The 16,848-nt window shown below is 56.8% G+C and overlaps 1 protein-coding gene across 1 annotated transcript in view; it reads right to left on the bottom strand.

Moving 5' to 3' along the window:
• The window catches only part of LRRC20 (leucine rich repeat containing 20), an 87,343-nt gene that overhangs the window by 10,509 nt on the left and 59,986 nt on the right, over positions 1-16,848 (bottom strand). Inside the window, exon 4 of the mRNA XM_039233307.1 lies at positions 14,071-14,238. Coding sequence (XP_039089238.1) covers positions 14,071-14,238 — 168 coding nt within the window. The remainder of the gene's footprint in view (positions 1-14,070; positions 14,239-16,848) is intronic.

Raw genomic sequence — 16,848 nt, 5'->3', positions numbered from 1 at the left:
GAGAGAGAGAATGAACATGCAAGCAGGGGAGAGCAGAGAGAGAGGGAGAGAGAGAGAGAATACCAAGCAGGCTCTGCACTGTTAGCACGAAGCCCCACAGAGGGATTGATCTCATGAACTGCGAGATCATGACCTGAGCCGAAACCAAGAGTCGGACACTCAACTGACTCAGCCACTCAGATGCCCCTAGAACACTTTTATGAAGCCAGAATAACGCTCCTCTGACTCTCCCAGAGCCCCAAGTGCACGGTGAGCCCTAAAGCCACATGGAGGCACATAGTAGAGAAAAAGGACCCCATCCCTGGACTCCACACCGTGAGTGCAGCATGGGTGGGACACAGTCCTCTGCACCTTCCTGTCACCTCCCGCCGCTGCAGCCGGTGTGCCCGGGCCCTGTCTGACCCTCCTCCCACTGCAGACAGCCATCCCAGACTCCTGCCTACATCTGTGGCAGCTTACAGCAATCAATAAAAGCAGACTCAGAGTGGGCAGTATTTAGAGGAAATTATTTCCCTGCGGTCAGCTTGACCTTACTTCAATAACCATTAGCACTACCACCTGGCAAACTTGTCCTGTGCCGGGCGGCCCTGCTGGAGACAGGATGAAAAATATGTGCATTCCAGGGTGCTGTTCTTCATACGTGTGGCACCCACGGTCTAAAAGGATCCTGAAAGGAGGGGTCTGGGCCCTGAGAAGGGGCCAAGGGTATTGAGGGAGCCGCCCAGCAGAGAGAACCCAGGAGGGACCAGCGGCCTCGGACTCTTGCTTTGGGTGGGGCTGGGCCCCATGACATCTAAGGTCCCTTCTAGGATTAGGGTCCGAGGCCCCCTATCCTGTGGCTTCCGTGGCAGCTTAGAAACTAAGCATGGCGCCCATACACTGTGGCGGGCTGGAGCGCACTGGAAGGTTTACACGTGGCTGGCTGTCCCACCTCCGACCCGGATGGTCTCCTTCTGGCCAGAGTTCCTGATTTTCCAAGACTCTGAGGAGCGTGGAGTTTGCCCCTGTGGGACACCTCCTCACAATGGCATCGGAGGTGCCAGAGAAAGATGCAGGGGCTGTGCCCCAGGCCCTGCGCCTTAGGCCCTGTGAGCCGTCTTAGCGTCTCCAGGTGATTGTGGCCACATTCCTGCTTGAGAGTCCAGGCTCGCCCACGGCCGGGCCTGTCCCCATTCCTCAGCCTTGGCGCACACTTGGTGCCTAGAAACGTAATTCACTAAGATCAAGGAGGCTGCGCTTCGTGGCCCCACTCAAAATGCCCCGAGAGACAAGCAGGCACACTCTGGTAACCTGGCGGGATGGAGACTCACGTCTGTAACAAGACAGCACGTTCACATGCGCATTCCTTACTCGTGCCTGGTCTGTCCCTCCAGAAGGCTGGGAGGGAGCCAGGCAGGGGCAGTGACTGCACAGACCCCTCCCTGCAGAGCCCTGCACCGAGCATCCTGGCAGGGGTGGGAGGCGGGGAGGGGTGCTGGAAGAACACAGAAGCAGCCCTTGCCCTCAAGAGGCACCGAGGTCAGTGCAGGCCCCTGATGACCTGCGGGCTGAGCTCACGGCCCTCAGGGGCCGCTGTGTGGTCAGGCGTTCTCAGCCCCCCGATGAAAGACAGGCCATCTGGGGGAGTGCATAGGGAAGGGACCCAGTTCATAACCTCGGACCTGACATCTAGAGTTGTGCAACCTTGGGGGCACCTGGGTGGCTCCAACCTCAGGGCGCCTGGGTGGCTCAGTGGGTTTAGTGTCTGGCTCTTGATTTCGGTTCAGGTCGTGATCTCAGTCAGTGGGTTTGGGCCCCTCATCAGTCTCTGTGCTGTCAGCCAGCTTGGGATTCTTTTTCTCTCTGCCCTCCGCAGTCCCCCAGTATAAACAAACTTAAAAAAATAAGTTGTGCAACCTCAGGCAGGCCCCTTAACCTCCCTGAACCTCCACTTCTCATCTATAAAATGGTCCTTGGCTTCATGGGGTCACAGGGGCCATTATGCAGGGGACCATAATGCACTACAAGGAAGATGAGCTTACCAAGCTGTGGAGAATGCGGTAGGCACCTCAGGGAGACCATGAGGAGCATGGAGTGTTTTCAGAATCCACAACTTTGGGGCACTTGGGTGGCTCAGTCAATTAAGCATCCGACTTGGGCTCAGGTCATGAACTCGAGGTTCATGAGTTCGAGCCCCACGTCAGGCTCTGTGCTGACAGCTCAGAGCCTCAGGCCTGCCTTGGATTCTGTGTCTCCTTCTCTCTCTGCCCCTCCCCTGCTCATGCTCTGTCTCTCTCTCTCTCAAAAATAAACATTAGGAAAAAAAAAAGAATCTGCCACTGTAACAGCACTGTATGGTGCCAGACGGTAGCTTCCCCGGTGGTGAGCAGAGCATAACTTGTAGACTTGTTGAATCACTATAATGTACACCTAAAACTAATGTAATATTGTGTGTCAACTGTACTCAATAAAAAAAAAAAAAGAATCCATTAATGAACCTAAACACACTTTTTTCCCTCCTTCACAACAAGCTTTGGAGAAAGAACAGGAGGAAAGTCCCTGCTTTTTCCCCCCTCCACGTCCCCAGGCTGGCCAGCAGAGCAGGGCTAGTGGGCTTCCCCTGCACACTCCTCGGCCAGGCTCTGATAGGCGATCAAAGGCGGATGATAACAATTCTCATAAATAAACAACATGGTCTTACTGGCTGCTCTGGAGACAGCTAAAAAGTAAATCAAATTGCCTGGCCCTTGCCTGGCATTTATTTTCCCGGTCAGACTTCCTGTCTTTGCTCTGCTGTGCCTACCCTTCCTCCCTGCTGAAGTCTCTGTTCTCCCCCCACCACCTCCCTCAAGTGGGCCACCAGAAGGCCGCTGCCTCCAGTCCCCCCCCCACACACCCACAACCCCAGGCTCTTCTGGGTCTCTTCTAGTTCTTCCAAATGCCTAAAGAATGACAATTCGGTGGTTGACTCTCGCTCCCTCCCTCCCTCCAGTCAGCAGTGTGCCCGTATCTAACACAGGCATGGGGGACCAGAAATGTCTAACTGCTGTGTATATGGCCAGTGTCAGGCAGGGCAGGGGTGACCAGAGATGCAGATGGGAAAGTAATCGCCTCCCCTAAAGGTTCTTCTCCCAGGGGTGGGGACAGACGTGAAAATGGCTCCGCAGAAAATTCTTCTCCATGCTTGGAAACGAAGGCTGCTGACACTAACTCTATAAACCCTTCTGCTCAGATTTAGGACCACTGTCAGAGAATTAAGACGTCCCTTACTATTGGAAAAATAAGAAGAAAGGCCCCTAAGATAACCACCAGGTAAGAATGAGCTAGGTAACCCCCCTCCCACCATCCCCCACCCCCAAGGGAAACCAGCTTCGAGAAAAACCAAACAAGCTGAAGGTGGTGGTGGGAGAGAGTGGTCAAGACGCTGAAGACAGTGAGGAAGTGGGGAGATGTGAGCAGTGGGGTGCTGGCTAATGTTTAACAACCCACTCCCTGAGGTGGGAAAAATCCCATCTGCAGCATTTACTGATTTTTTTTTTTTTGTAGTGCAAATACCCCCACCATGGCCAATTTCAAGCTGCTAAGGTGAGGCCACTGAACCTGACTGAGCACTGCCAGCACATAGCTGGAGAGCCGTGTTAAGCAGCCCACCCCAGTGGGACCACAGGCCCCCGAGTGAAAGGTGCCAGAGCTCAGGCCAACTCCCCACTCCAACTAGGGTTCTCTGGCAGAAACTTGTACTTTGGGAACTGGCCCACTATTTTGTTATCCGTATGCCCTTAGTTGCCTCTGGCTTATCGATAAAGCTCCCTCTGGAAATGCTAGATAGGCGCGCTGTGCTACAGGGAGGAGAGAGGGCACTGGGGACTGGGGCGCCATGCTCAGGGTCCAGAGGACAGTAGGGTCAGTGTGAAAGGACAGTCCCAAGGGAAAGATGCAAGTCCACAGAGCTCACCCCTGTACCCTCCCAGCCAAGCCCAGTGGTCAGGGCCCAGCTGTGATATAGCTACACACATAGAGGACAGACACGGGGAGGAGGAGGAAGGTTACAGCTTCTTCACGACAGAATGCGGGTGCTGATGGAAGGTTCTGGCTCAGCGGTTCTATCACACCTGCACACTGGAACCAACCGGGGAGTTTAAAAAAATCTTCAAGCCCCAAGCCCACCACGAGAGATTCTGATTTAACTGGCATGGAGTGTGGTCTGGATAGGAGCGTTTTTCTTTTTTTTTAAATTTTTTTATGTTTTTCTTTATTTGTGTGTGAGAGAGAGAGACAGCATGAGCAGGGGAAGGTCAGAGAGAGAGGGTGACACAGAATCTGAAGCAGGCTCCAGGCTCTGAGCTAGCTGTCAGCACAGAGCCCGATGCGGGGCTTGAACCCACGAACTGTGAGATCATGACCTGAGCCGAAGTCGGACGCTTAACCGACTGAGCCACCCAAGCACCCCACATGAGGGTTTTTAAAAGCTCCCTAGATGGTTTGAGTGTACAGCTGGCTCGGGCATTGCTGGATGTACCGATGACGCTTAACGGGAGAATCTGGTGAAAGTACGCACACAGCCCTTCCATCCTGGGATGCTATCTGTTCTGCTCTGTGAGGCAGAGCTGCCAGGGGTGAGGCTGACAGCCTATATGGTTTGGGGAATCCTGCCTCATCACCTTAGACCCTTCTCTCCACTCCAAGGGAGCTTCCTTCCAACCAAGGTTATGTGCTTTGCCTGGAACTCTGTTGTGGCTTCCAATCTCCCTGTAGCTGTGTGCAAAAATCTGTCCCTATACCAAGCACTGTCGTGAATAGCTGGAGTTCTGGAGCAAGACTGCTTGGGTTGGAACCCTGGCTCTCTGCCTAGGCGGCCTGACCATGGCCATGGTACTTAACTTCCCTATGCCTTGGTTTCCTCACCCGGAGAGAATAACAGTGCCCGTTATTGTCATGAGGACTGAACAAGAGCATACTTGGATGTGAAGTTAATGGTCACTGAGTATCAGCTAGTGTAACTGACCATGCCACAGGCCCGGGAGACCAGGGAACATGGCTTGTCCCTCCCATCTCTGTCTCTAGCACAGTGCCTGACACACAGCAAGCTGTCCAATCAGAAAATGACCACTGGTGAATGAATGAACATTTCTACTGCCTAAATTCATGTCTATGCTCCTACAAGCCTTGTTCCCTGCGCTCTGAGGTTTGGAGCACAGGAGCTACTCTCCAGCACTCTGGACAGAGACAGAAGCCTGGCGGGAGACTGGCCGGCTGCCTAATGGAGTGTGCAAATGTTTTGTTTTAAACAAACATCAAACAACTCTTTGCTTGCTGTTCTTGCTGTTCGCCTGTGTGCCACCAACAGAATGCCAAGAGCATCCTGGATAATTGGAGGTTTCAAATAATCAAGGCTTTACCACCCAGTGGCTGGCACAGAGAATGCCATTCCATTTGGGCAGAGACCAAGTGTGTGAGAGGTCTTTTGCCCAGAGACTCACTTGCTCGTTCCCTGTGGGCAGACACATGAGCAGGGTGTGCAAACAGGAGCACCCCCACCCCCCGCCATCACATCTGGGGGCCACATCTAACTCGCACTAATTGCTGTTAAAGCCTGTTTACTCCCAGCCGGTCCCTCATCCTGGCTCCACGGGTGGCCAGCCTCCCTGCACTGTGTGATGATTACCTCCCCAGGCTGCTTGCTAGCTCAAGGGATGCCCGCACCTACTGCTCGCTGCCCATGGGCACAGCCTGGTACTCTGTCACGCTGGACAAGGGCATTCTGGGAGATAGCATGAGTCTGCTGTGGCACTCAGACAGCTGCCACCTTGAGGGCAAGTCATTCTCCCCGGGGATCCTTGACAGTACCTGGAGGGGAGGGGACAGGGTCAGGCTCAGCCTGCTCGCAGCTAGATGTGCTCAAGGGAAGTCCGCACCCAGTGCCCAGGGAGAGGATCAGCTACATTTCCCCCTGGACAGGTGTGGGGCCCTAGACCCAGGCTCAGGAGAAAAGGGTCCTCCCAGTCCTGCCAGCCTAGTCAAATCCTTGCCAGGCTTAAAGCCTGCACACAGTGATCATTCCCTCTTCTCAGCTACCACGTGCCTGTCTCAAATCCCATCCTCCTCGGAAGCCAGAGTGCGACCAGAGATGGTAGAGCAGCCGACTTCAGGGTGTGTGGATCCGGAAGGGGAGGGGAGATGGGCTCCCAGGGACCTGGGTGAGTGCCACAATTCTGCGGCGGGCTGGCCACTCAGGGTCCTCTGGAAGGACAGCTTTGGCAAGCCTTTCTTGGCCAGCTGAGCCCTGCCCAGGATGCTGTGGCTCACCAATTAGCCTCTATCCAGCCCTTTAGCAATGTCCTCTGCCTCCTGTGTCCTGGTCCCTGGGTAAGTGCGAGAGGCCCAGCAGGCTGGGGGGCAAGGGGTCAGGGAGGAGGCTGAGCACCAGCACAGGACCAGGACTCCAGGCTGGCTGAAGGGCAGGACAAGCCTGACACCAGTTGGTGGGAAGTGACCACAGCGGACCCTGACACCAGCTCCAAAGGGTGGAACTGTCCTGCCCACTCTGCAGCAGGGATGAAACAGAGGCGTGCAGAGGGGAGGGGATGTGCTCATGCAAATGATTTAAGTGGAGCCTCGGACCTGTGCCTTTTCTGCTACGGAACTCTGAGAAGCCAAAGGAAAGGAGGGAGGATGGGAGCACGGTCAGAGTTGAGTGGAGTCCAATTCAGAGGCTCTCTCCCTTGGAGGGGGCCCCAGACCACCAGGAGAAGAGCAGAGGAGGTGGAAGAGGAGTTTGCCCTGACTTCTGCTTTTGTTACCACCACGGACGGGGTGATCTCGGCTGTCTGTCCGGAGTGAAGACAGGCAGGCAGGCCTGAGGAAACTCTAAGGAGCCTTCCCTTCTTGTGGTTCAAGCTGCATCTTGGGCCCAGGGGAAGTTGTGAGGGCAGCCGGCACTCACAGATCAAGGCACCTGCCATGGAAAGCTGCCACCCAAGCCCCCCACTTAAACCACCACCTCGTCTGCCAGGAGGCAGGGCCTTGTGTCCAGAAGCATTTGTTTTGGCCGAGATCCCCCACTTGCCGCTTCTTCATTGTACTGAGCGATGGTGGGTCTGCAGCGTGGGCGGCAAGTCTGACCTCTCAACGCCCTTGAGGCCTCGGCACGGTCCCTCCCTGGCAAATTCTGATCAGCGGGGACCGTGGCCTTGGCTAAACCCCATGTGGTACGAGGTGGAAAACGGAGGAGCTCAGAAGATACAACCTGCTGATTTCGCAGGTGACTTTTACAGCTCTGGGCACAGGCCGCTGACGGAGCAGCTTGCTGGCACTCGGAGCATGAAGCACACCACTTACTAATCCCTCTTCAGATCAGACCAGCCCCCACCCCCAGGAGAGCCTGGCAGCTTCATGGGGAAGGAGGCTGGGAGGCCAGCTTCTCAGCTCTGACCTGTCTCAGGGGCAGGAATTTGGTTGCTAATCAGCCTCTTGCCAGCCAGCAGCTAATGAGGCCTTGTGGTGTGCCCTCTCGCAGGGAGAGCTGCCTCTGCAGCTCCAGCATTCTTTCTGGGGAGGCCGGTGGGGGAGAGCCAGCCCTCTGCACCCTGCCACCTTGTTTATGCATCCTACCAGCCACGTGGCACGCGGCACCTGTCTCTTCACACAGCGACCCACACCCTCCTCTCCCATCCAGTGAAGGCTGGACGGGCTCCGGAACACCAAAGACACGTGGGCCGGGATGACCAAAGACCTGGCATAAAACCCCGCCTCTGCCATGGTCCAGCGCAGGCTGCTTGCCCTCCGTGAGCCTCTCGCCTCAGCTGCCGAGGGGTGAGAATGCCCCCTGTCCGGAAGAGAGGTCTAGGCAAATTCAACAAGGTAATTACAGAGCAGCCATGCTAGGCATGCCAGCTGTGGGGTAATGAGAAGTTTGTGCACTTCTGTCTCTTTAGATCAAATAGAGTATTATTTCCACTTCTGCTCCTCCAGGGTTTTCTCTGCCTAAAAAAACATTTTCTGGGGGTGCCCAGGTGGCTCAGTCGGTTGAGCGTCTGACTCGGTTTTGGTTCAGGTCAAGTGTCAGGCTCTGTGCCGACAGCATGGAACCTGCTTGGGATTCTCTGTCTCCCTCTCTCTGTCCCTCTCCTGCTCATTCTCTCTCTCCCAAAATAATTTTTTTTCTGGGTTCCAGGGGAAGCACTAGTGAGACTTCCCTTTCCTTCCACTAGAGGAACAGGGAGTGGAGAAGGACCAGTCCCACTCTGTCCCCCTCCTCCAGGAAGTCCTCCTCTGCCCACCCCCATGCACACCCCTCCCGCAGCATGTGGAAGTCAGCACTACCATCCCCCTCCCAACGCAGGAGAGCAAGCAGAGCCTGCAGAAGCCCTCAGGACGGTCAGCTTGCCGAAGCCCTCCCACCAAGGGAAACAGCTGCGTTCCCTCTGCCCCCGACACTGCTCGGTTTCTTGTGTGGGACAGGGCGAGGCTGGAACAGCTAGGTGAACATCGAGGGAGGGCGATCTTGACGTCTTGGCGGGCATCTGTGCCCGCAGCCTAGGAGGATAGCGGAGGCTGCATTCAGGAGGACCTCTTCTCTTGAGGAAGGCCAGAGAGAAGCTGTGGCTCCCAGAAGGACTGCCCGCCCCTGCTCGCCAGAGAAGAGGGAGGACGCTACGATACAGGGCCACAGCAGGGGTGCCGGTGACCCCCTGGGCCAGCCGTGCTCCTTCCAGGTCCCCACGGTGCCCCCACACCCGCCCTCGTCCTGCAGGACAAGCGTCCTGTACTCGTGGAAACCTTACATCTGAGGGCTGGCACGCGGCCCAGACTGAAGCCAGGAGGTGGGGGTGGGGGGTGGGGCACAGATTCTCAGTGAACACACTGCTGCCCCCGCCCAGGTCACCTGCTAGAAACGGAGACCCCTGGGCCCATCCACAGAAATTCTGATTCAGTAGGTCTGACAGAGGACCTGGGAGCCTTCGTCTTTAGCTAGGACTCCAGGGGGGTTCGGATGTGGGCTCTGTGGCGTGCACCCTGTGGGATTCTGCAAGGCTTAAAGAGCAATTGTGCTGGGGGGGGGGCTGGGGGGGCCCAACAGCACAGACAATGGCCCTGAGATGGCACCTGGTGCCTTTAGGGAACGGCCCCAGACCAGCCTGCATTGTGCACAGAAATCACCTGGGGATCTGGCTCAGGTGCAGATTCTGACCCCAGAGGACCGAGGTGGGGCCCGAGAGTCTGTGCTTCTAACAAGCCCCCAGGTGATGTCCACACTTGCGGGTCGGTTTGAGAAGCCAGAGCCTGGGCAGGGGTTCTCAGACTTTCGTACGCATCCGTATTGCCTGTGGGGTGGGGGCTGGTGAACACAAATTGCCCCCTCCCCGCATTTCTGATTGAGGAGGTCTGGGGACGGAGAATGTGCATTTCTAACAAGTTCTCAGGGGCTGCTCAGAGACCCCACTCAGAAATACTGGCTTCGATGGTAAGAAGTGAAACAGCATGAGGGCAGGATGAAGTAGCTGCGGTCCAGAGCATCCCTGCGTCATACAGACACTCGCTTTTTCCTTCAAAGTGCTATCGCTCTGTTACACTCTCAGCAAGAGCTTGTTCTCCTCTGATCTCCAGCTCTGTCTGGAATGCCGGGAAAAACCCCAGCGAGCTGAGGGTTATGGAAAATTGATTCTAGCTTAACTGAAAAAAGTCCCCTGCTTAGCAAACTGCAGTCTCCCAAGTACCTGATCTTCTCTGCACCCCCACATGTTCCGGGAGTACGAAGAACTGCTATGTAGGATCGAGCTCTCCGGCAGACTCAGTGTGGCTCCCACATCCACCTTCGAGTCATGGGTGACAGCTGCCAGGGTGAGGGAGGGTTGTCGCAGGAGGAGTGATCCATCACGTCCTCATGGCACCACCCACCATGACTAAGTGTCTCGGCCTCCTCTGAAACCCTCTCTGGGCTCTCCCGGGAGCCCCACCTCACAAGGACACAGGGCCGGCCACCCTCTGCCCGGATCCTCCCCCTGGCACACCTGGCATCCTGACCATGACTTTGCTGCTGTGAGAGTTTGCCACCTGCCTCCACTCACACCTCCCTCACGGCCTGGAAGCAGCCTGAGGGCAGGGCCTGCGCCTGGTTCATCTTGGTAGCTCTTAGGCTGTTTCCAGAACCAACTTTTCCCCAAGTGGTCTGGTCTAAAAAACTTAGAAGCACGTACACACCACTTTCTGGTTTGGAAAGCATACCGTCCCATAGTCCAGAAACCTGTAACTCGCTGCTGTCTGGATAAACACTCTAAGCTACAAATCTTCTTCCTCTGGGGAGCGCCTAGAGAAAACACCTATGTCCTGGTAGGCTTGTCTCCAGGACCCTGGAAGTGGCCCATCAGCTGCTGTGTGTGCCCTGGGGCCAGCTGGGGGGGGGTGGAGGCCCCTTGATCTGCACACACCACATTCACCTAAACCGGCCCAGACCTGCGGCCTCGGGGGCGGGGAAAAGGGCCACAGGGAGAGAAAATGACAAGACATGAGGAGGGACTTTCAGACTCAGAGTGCCGGCTGGTAGGGTGGGCAAGGGGGGACAGGTGGGGATAAACAGGTGGCACTAAACCTGTCATGTACCCGTCACCAGGAGGATATAGACGGTGGTGACTGTGATGGACAGAGACATGGATGGAGAAGAGCAGAGGGGAGACTACTGTGCAGCTGGCGGTGTGAAGTGTGGGGGCAAGTGGCTAGGCTGGCTGAGGACAGAGCCCAGACCTCTGCAGGACAACTCATGGGACTGGCTTCCGGCATTTCTTCATCACAACCCACAGTGAGAAACACACTTTTACATCACAGCCCAGGACACGTGTCTGTGTGTATATAAAACTGAAATAGAAGTCACAGAGCAGTATTACCACGCTCCGGGTGACGTGCTCCATCACACTCTGACCTCATCCTTCGGATCTGATCTGACTTCACGGCTCAATGGATCACAGCCAGCAACTTGACACAATCTGCCCTACTGTGCCCAAGCCTTGGGGCTTAGGAACTCCTGCCTAGCTCGGTGCTCTCAATCACCCCAGCACCTGCTGAATGGCAGACACCAAGCTCCACACTGGGTGGGGGTGGGGAGCCCGGCAGCTCCGAGATGAGGGTATGGAGACATCATGCACAGACCGCAGGACTCTCAGTATGGGGAGGGGGCAGCAACGGGGCTACCATGTACCACATACATGACCTGAGCATCCAGTTACCGCTGGGCACCAAGGACCAGCACCATGACCTGCTGACAGCTCGCGTCAGAGAGCAGGCATGGAGTGTCCCTGTCCCTCCCAGCCCATCCCTTCTCCCCTCCATGAACTGGAACCCTCTCTCCTCTACCCCCCACTTCTGGCCCAGAGTGGGGGAAGATCGGGCACCAGCCGTATTCAGAAAGCAGAAGGTGACGGGAGTTGACCTCCACCCCTCCCAGGGTGCTGCAAGCCTCCGGGTGTTCTGGGGACCAGGCTGGAGCTACCCTTAGGGGCGGCCCCTTCAGAGCTGCTTGTTCCTGCTTGCTGAATTAAGCTTAAAGGCAACTCGTGCATCTCAAATTTATTTCTCAGGGGAAAAAAAAGTTTTCAACACTCTCCGTGGGCTCTGAAGGGGAGAAATAAGTCACTTTTAAGGCATCCTAAGCTCCTACTACAATTATCCCAATGTGACCCTGCAGACAGCTGCAGCTGGCAAAAAGTGCAAAGCTATTTCCATAATGAAGGACTGTGTAGCCCTCACCTTCCTCACCGATTAAAGCCCTCCTCCATCCAGCCGAGCGATGAAGACTGTAGCCTGGCCTTCCCGCTATTCTGGAGAGTTAGAAGCAATCCAAGTAACTAGGGTGGCTCGGAGAGAGGTAGAGCAAGGAGGTGAGGAGACCCCAGCATGGGAACAGCAGCTTTCTCCCCATTTGGGGGGCATGTGGGAGAACCCCAAGGCCTCCCGCAGAGGAGCAGGCTCTGGACTCAGTCGAGCCCCTCTGGGAGCCTCCGAACTTTGGGGAAAGCGAGGGTCTTTGCCAAATAGGGGCAGTCTCCAGCATGTCCATACGCCCTGGGCCTGGCCCTGGCTGGGCCTCAGGAGGCTCTGCATAGGTGGGCCTGGCTGGGAAAAAGCACGGGGTAGCTGTCTCTTTCATCTGGCCAGGTGTACGACAGAGCCCTGGCTGTGAAGGCCAGGAGAAACCTTTTAGACTGAAGTTTCTACATCCAGCAAGTGGGCCCTGGGCCTGTGCATGAGCATTCCTGGTAAAGTGTAAGGAGCTCCCACATGTACTTATCACTGTCACTTCACAGGCAGGAAGAGATACCTACCCAGGAGAATGAGTCAAAACAGCCCCTCTTTGTTTTGGGAACAGTTGCTGCTGAGGGATATGGTGGCCTCGTGGGAGGGGAAGCAGTGGGGGACCTGTAGCACCCTGAGCTGCCCGCTTTGTACTGCAGCCAGCACGCAGGGCCCCACACCCTGCTCCCCTGCTTGGGGCAAGCTGCCTTTGGGAGTGGGGGTGGAGGGAGAACCTCCGTCTAAAAGCTGAGAAGAAGCTGAGGCTCAGAGAGGTAATGGGTTCTTCCGGGGCTGCGGGCAGGAAGCGGGGGTGGGGGGCCCAATGGCCAGCACCTGTCCAGGCCTGCCTGCCTGCAGCTTCGAGCCCCGTTCTGGTCTCCGCATCAGCTCAGAGTAGCCCCTGCGTGGTAACTGCCCCATTCAGGTAAGTAGCAGAAGGAAGCAGAGGCATCAGGAATGGCCTCAGAGACCAGGAGGTGGGGGAGGAAAGGCCCAGTGGGTAGGGCCTGGCTGAGAATGAAGGGCTCAGGGCGAGACCCCCAGATAGCCATGGCAGCATAGGAGGGAGAGCCTCACGGTGACAGGCACTTCTGGACATGTGCCTTCCACCCAAAGACAACACAAGGGCTCAAGGGACTGGGGAGCCAATGTGGGGCCAAAGGCACTCAGGGATCCTGGTCTTGGGAGGGAAACGTCCAAACCAGAGCCCAGCCCCAGGGCCATCCTAGGGGCCAGACAAGGCACCCCCTCCCGGGCACAGAGCCGAGTTTTAGAGTCTTGTATACTTGGCCCGGCACTTCTGCAGTCTCACTGTGCGACATGATGCACTCTCACGGCTTCTCTGAGCCTTAGTTTACTCCTCCGTAAAAGAACAGATTCCAAACCTCAGAGGTTACTTGGTCCTGCCCGCCCCCACCCCGGCCAGGGTCCTCGAGCAGCATCCCTGACAGATGGGATCCTCAGCACATGTGGGAGGCAGCCGCTCTCCGCCCAGCTCCAAGCCACTGGAGAGCTCTTGCTTTTAGTCAAATGGCATAATGGCCATGAAAGCAGTCACAAAGATAAAAGCAGAAGCAGAGGGGGTCATTATTGACATGGCCAACATCAGATGCGACGTGAGAGGGCACAAACTAAGGCTGAAGATGGGCTGCTGAGAGCCAAGGCAGCCAGAGGACGGAGCCAGGGAGGAGGGCACAGAGGGACCCTGGTGAGCAGCTGGAGAGGATGCCCACAAGGAGGAAAGGACCACCCTCTGGGCCTGCCATTTGCAGAAGGCACTCTGAACCCAGGGTGGAGACCCTCGGGTTCCCTGGGGGGGAGTGTATGTGTACAACGGAAGGCACAGAGGCACTGCCCTGGACACACTGGCCTGGCAGCCCCGGCTCACTAACAGTGAAGAGCTGCGGAACTTAGGTGGAAGGGGATGTACATAAGGTCCAAGCTGGAGGGTCTGGGAGGTTGCCCAGGCCAGCGGAGATGCGAGAGAGAGCTTGTAGGCCGGGGCGGCCCACTGGTTCAGGGCAGACTGGGAGGAAGCCCAGGCCTTCTACTTGCAGGGGGAAAGTGGGTGTGCAACCCAGCCCCAGCAGGTGGCAGGGTCTCCAGATGGTTCCCTTTCCGGGCTCAGTGCCCTGTGCTCAGGGGTCTCAGACCGGAAGGGTCACCCTGGCCCGCAGGTCTGTGCAAGTCTGACCCCGGAGCCCCATGTCCATGCCCCGTGACCCTGCGAGCCCGAGGAAAGGGAGGGCAGAGGGCGGAACTGCAGACAGAGGGAGGCGCGGGGCCCGCACGGCCAGGGCCGCTCACCCACGATGTTGTTCTCCTCCAGGTTGATGGTCTCTAGAGCCGGCAGGGTGGTGAGCTGCTCAGGAAAGTCACGGAACTGGTTCCGGGAGAGGTCGATGGCCTTGAGGTGCTGCAGGGTGCTGACCTCGTTGGGGAGCCGGTGCAGGAAGTTCCCTTCCAGGCGGAGCTCTGCTAGGTGCAGGAGGAACAGAAAGACAAGTGAAAGGGAGCAGATGACAGGGGTAGTGGCACCGGGGCCAGGAAGGCAGCGAGGTAAGCCCAGCCACGGAGGCGTCCCCCCAGGGGCTCGCCCCATGTGTGCAGGAGGAGGGCCCGCCCGCCATGCCAGAGGGGCTCCCAGCTCTGGGCTCTGGAACGGAAGGCTCTCTGGACGGAAGTGTGGCTTAGACAAAGGTTAGGACTGGCTGGCTCCATCCTCCCTCACACAGAGCCTCAACTCTGGGCTCAACAGGACAGGTCAGGGTGGACAGTCCCTGGACTCCCACATCCACAGCCGAGATGAGGGACACCGCTTTCTACCACCCTCCCTGTTCAAGGAGCCGCCAGGGGCAGCCAAGGTCTTTCTGCGTCACGTGACCCCACTCCCCTGTTCAGCCCCAGCTGTGGCCAGAGGAGCGCGGGTTCCCGCCCCACGGCAGCTGCTCCAAAGGCTGGCCAGCGACCCATGCCGGGACCCGGGGAGAAGGTGAGCTGGGCCTCTGGGAGTCCCTCCTTTGGGGATCTGTTAAGGCAGGGCTGGGCCTGGTAGAAGCTGAAGCTGACGTGTATTCTACAGAGAGACGCCTTGGGAGGTCCTGGGGGCCCTAGGCACGGCCAGGGATGAGGGGCAGAAGCCAAGAGTCAATGGGGAGGGAGCGTAATGCAGGGCTTGAGAGTGGGGGGTGGGGAGTCCTCACTGCCTGGTTCAAACGTTGCCCAAGAGTTGTTCATTCAGGTATTTAACCACATCAGGTCTTAGTTTGCTCATCTGCAGAAAGGGACTAATAATAAACGTGCCTCGCAGGGTTGTCGGAGGGTTAAATCCAGTAGTGTGGGGAACACACCTGGCGTGGAGGCCAGCACACAGGACACACTCACACTCGCTGCTATTACTCTCACAGCACAGGGCTGTGTGAAGACCAGGCGTATGCAAAGTGCTGAGCACACGGCTGGCACATGTAGGTGCTCAATTAACACTAGGACATAACCTAAGGAAACAGAGGAAGGCAGCTGGGCGCTGGAGAACGGGAGACACAGAGAAGGAGAGCTGCCATGAGCCCAAGATAAAGAGGCTGGGCCAGCAGAGGCCTTGGTTTCTGGGGGTTTCCCAGCCCCTGTCCACACGTGACCTTGCAGTGAGCCCCTCGTTCACTACAGGACTCAGGTAAACCCTGTCACCTTGTCTCACCTAAAGGAAACTGAGGCCCAGAAATGCTGAGTGACCTGAAGAATGACCTTGGCTCTTCTCTCTGGGGCCAGCTTTGTGGGTCTGTGACCAGTGCAATCACATGGGGTCCTAGGCTCAGGAGGGTCCCACACCTGAGTTCGAATGCTTTGTCCTACCACCTTGAAAGTCCTAATATGTATCCTGGAGTCTGTGTCTTACAAAGAGCCAGAGTCATGGAATGTCAGGTGATGTCTGGTCCTGTCTCTCAGCAGCCTGCTCTCCTGTCCTGGCTGCCCCAAGGCGGGCTGGCCTCCCCCTCTTCACCCCTGCCCTGTAGCTGTGTGAGCTCTCATCCCCGGGCAGAGGCCCGGGCACAAGGAGCAGCAGCTGGGCACGAGTGCCCACGGCATCCCGGCTGTAGCACGGTGCCAGCTGTCCCCACCCTCCCTGCCCCTGGCTGGCATCACAAAAGGATGCCTAGTGGGTGGCATCTGGAGGACAAGTCGAGGCGGGAGGGAGCCTCTTACCCACCCCGACCCAGGTTCGCACACGTCTTGAGGCTGAGGTTTAAAGATCCTGAGCTGCCTGGCTGCAGCTCCCCACGACCTGTCCCTGGCCCAGACAAAGCATGGAGGTCCAGCAGGCGGTGGGGGCTGTCGGGCTTGAAGGTTCATGCGCATGTGCCCTGCGTTGTGGGGCAGGGACACTCTAGACGCTGATGAGAGGATACGCTTCCTGCCTTCCTCCTTCCAACGTTCCTGAGTCTGGCTTGAATTTGTCCTTCTGGCCCATGCAAGGCACCCTCTAGAAACGAGTCATTGTGTAATCTCTTACTACATGCAAGCCAAATGCTCTGATACACACATCTAAAACTGGCCTCGTACAGTATAAAGAGGAATGGTAAGAGGCGCCGGGGTGGCTCAGTCAGTTAAGTGGCCGACTTCAGCTCGGTCATGGCTGGGGGTTCAAGCCCTGCATCAGGCTCTGTGCTGACAGCTCAGAGCCTAGGGCTGCTTCGGATTCTCTGTCTCCCTCGCTCTCTGCCCCTCCCCCACTCACACTTTGCCTCTCTCTCAAAAATAAGCATTTTAAAAAAAGATGAATGGTAAAATCCACACTAATAATTTAAAGTTTTGATTTCTCCTTAATTAGAAGGACATTAAGTAGCAAATGAAAAGTACCATGACACCCTGAGAGAGACCTCGGAAAAAAGAAAAAGCTCAGGTTCCTTTAATGGCACTTTGATGTTCCCCTGCTTTCTGAATGAGGTTCCTGCATTTTCATTTTGCACCAGACCCACCAGGCTCACCCTGCTCCTCCCCCTGTGCTCCATGCTTCTCCCGCTGCCCCTCCAGGAAAAAGCCCTGAGGTATGTGAGATGGGCTGCCCAACGGCCCCTCCCAAGGTTTGGC

This window comes from Hyaena hyaena, unplaced genomic scaffold, assembly GCF_003009895.1.
Source record: "Hyaena hyaena isolate Hyena2069 unplaced genomic scaffold, ASM300989v1 scaffold_73, whole genome shotgun sequence".
Taxonomy (NCBI): Eukaryota; Metazoa; Chordata; class Mammalia; order Carnivora; family Hyaenidae; genus Hyaena; species Hyaena hyaena.
The sequence above is the reverse complement of the archived record's forward strand: the minus strand, read 5'-3'. Positions and strand labels throughout refer to the sequence as shown.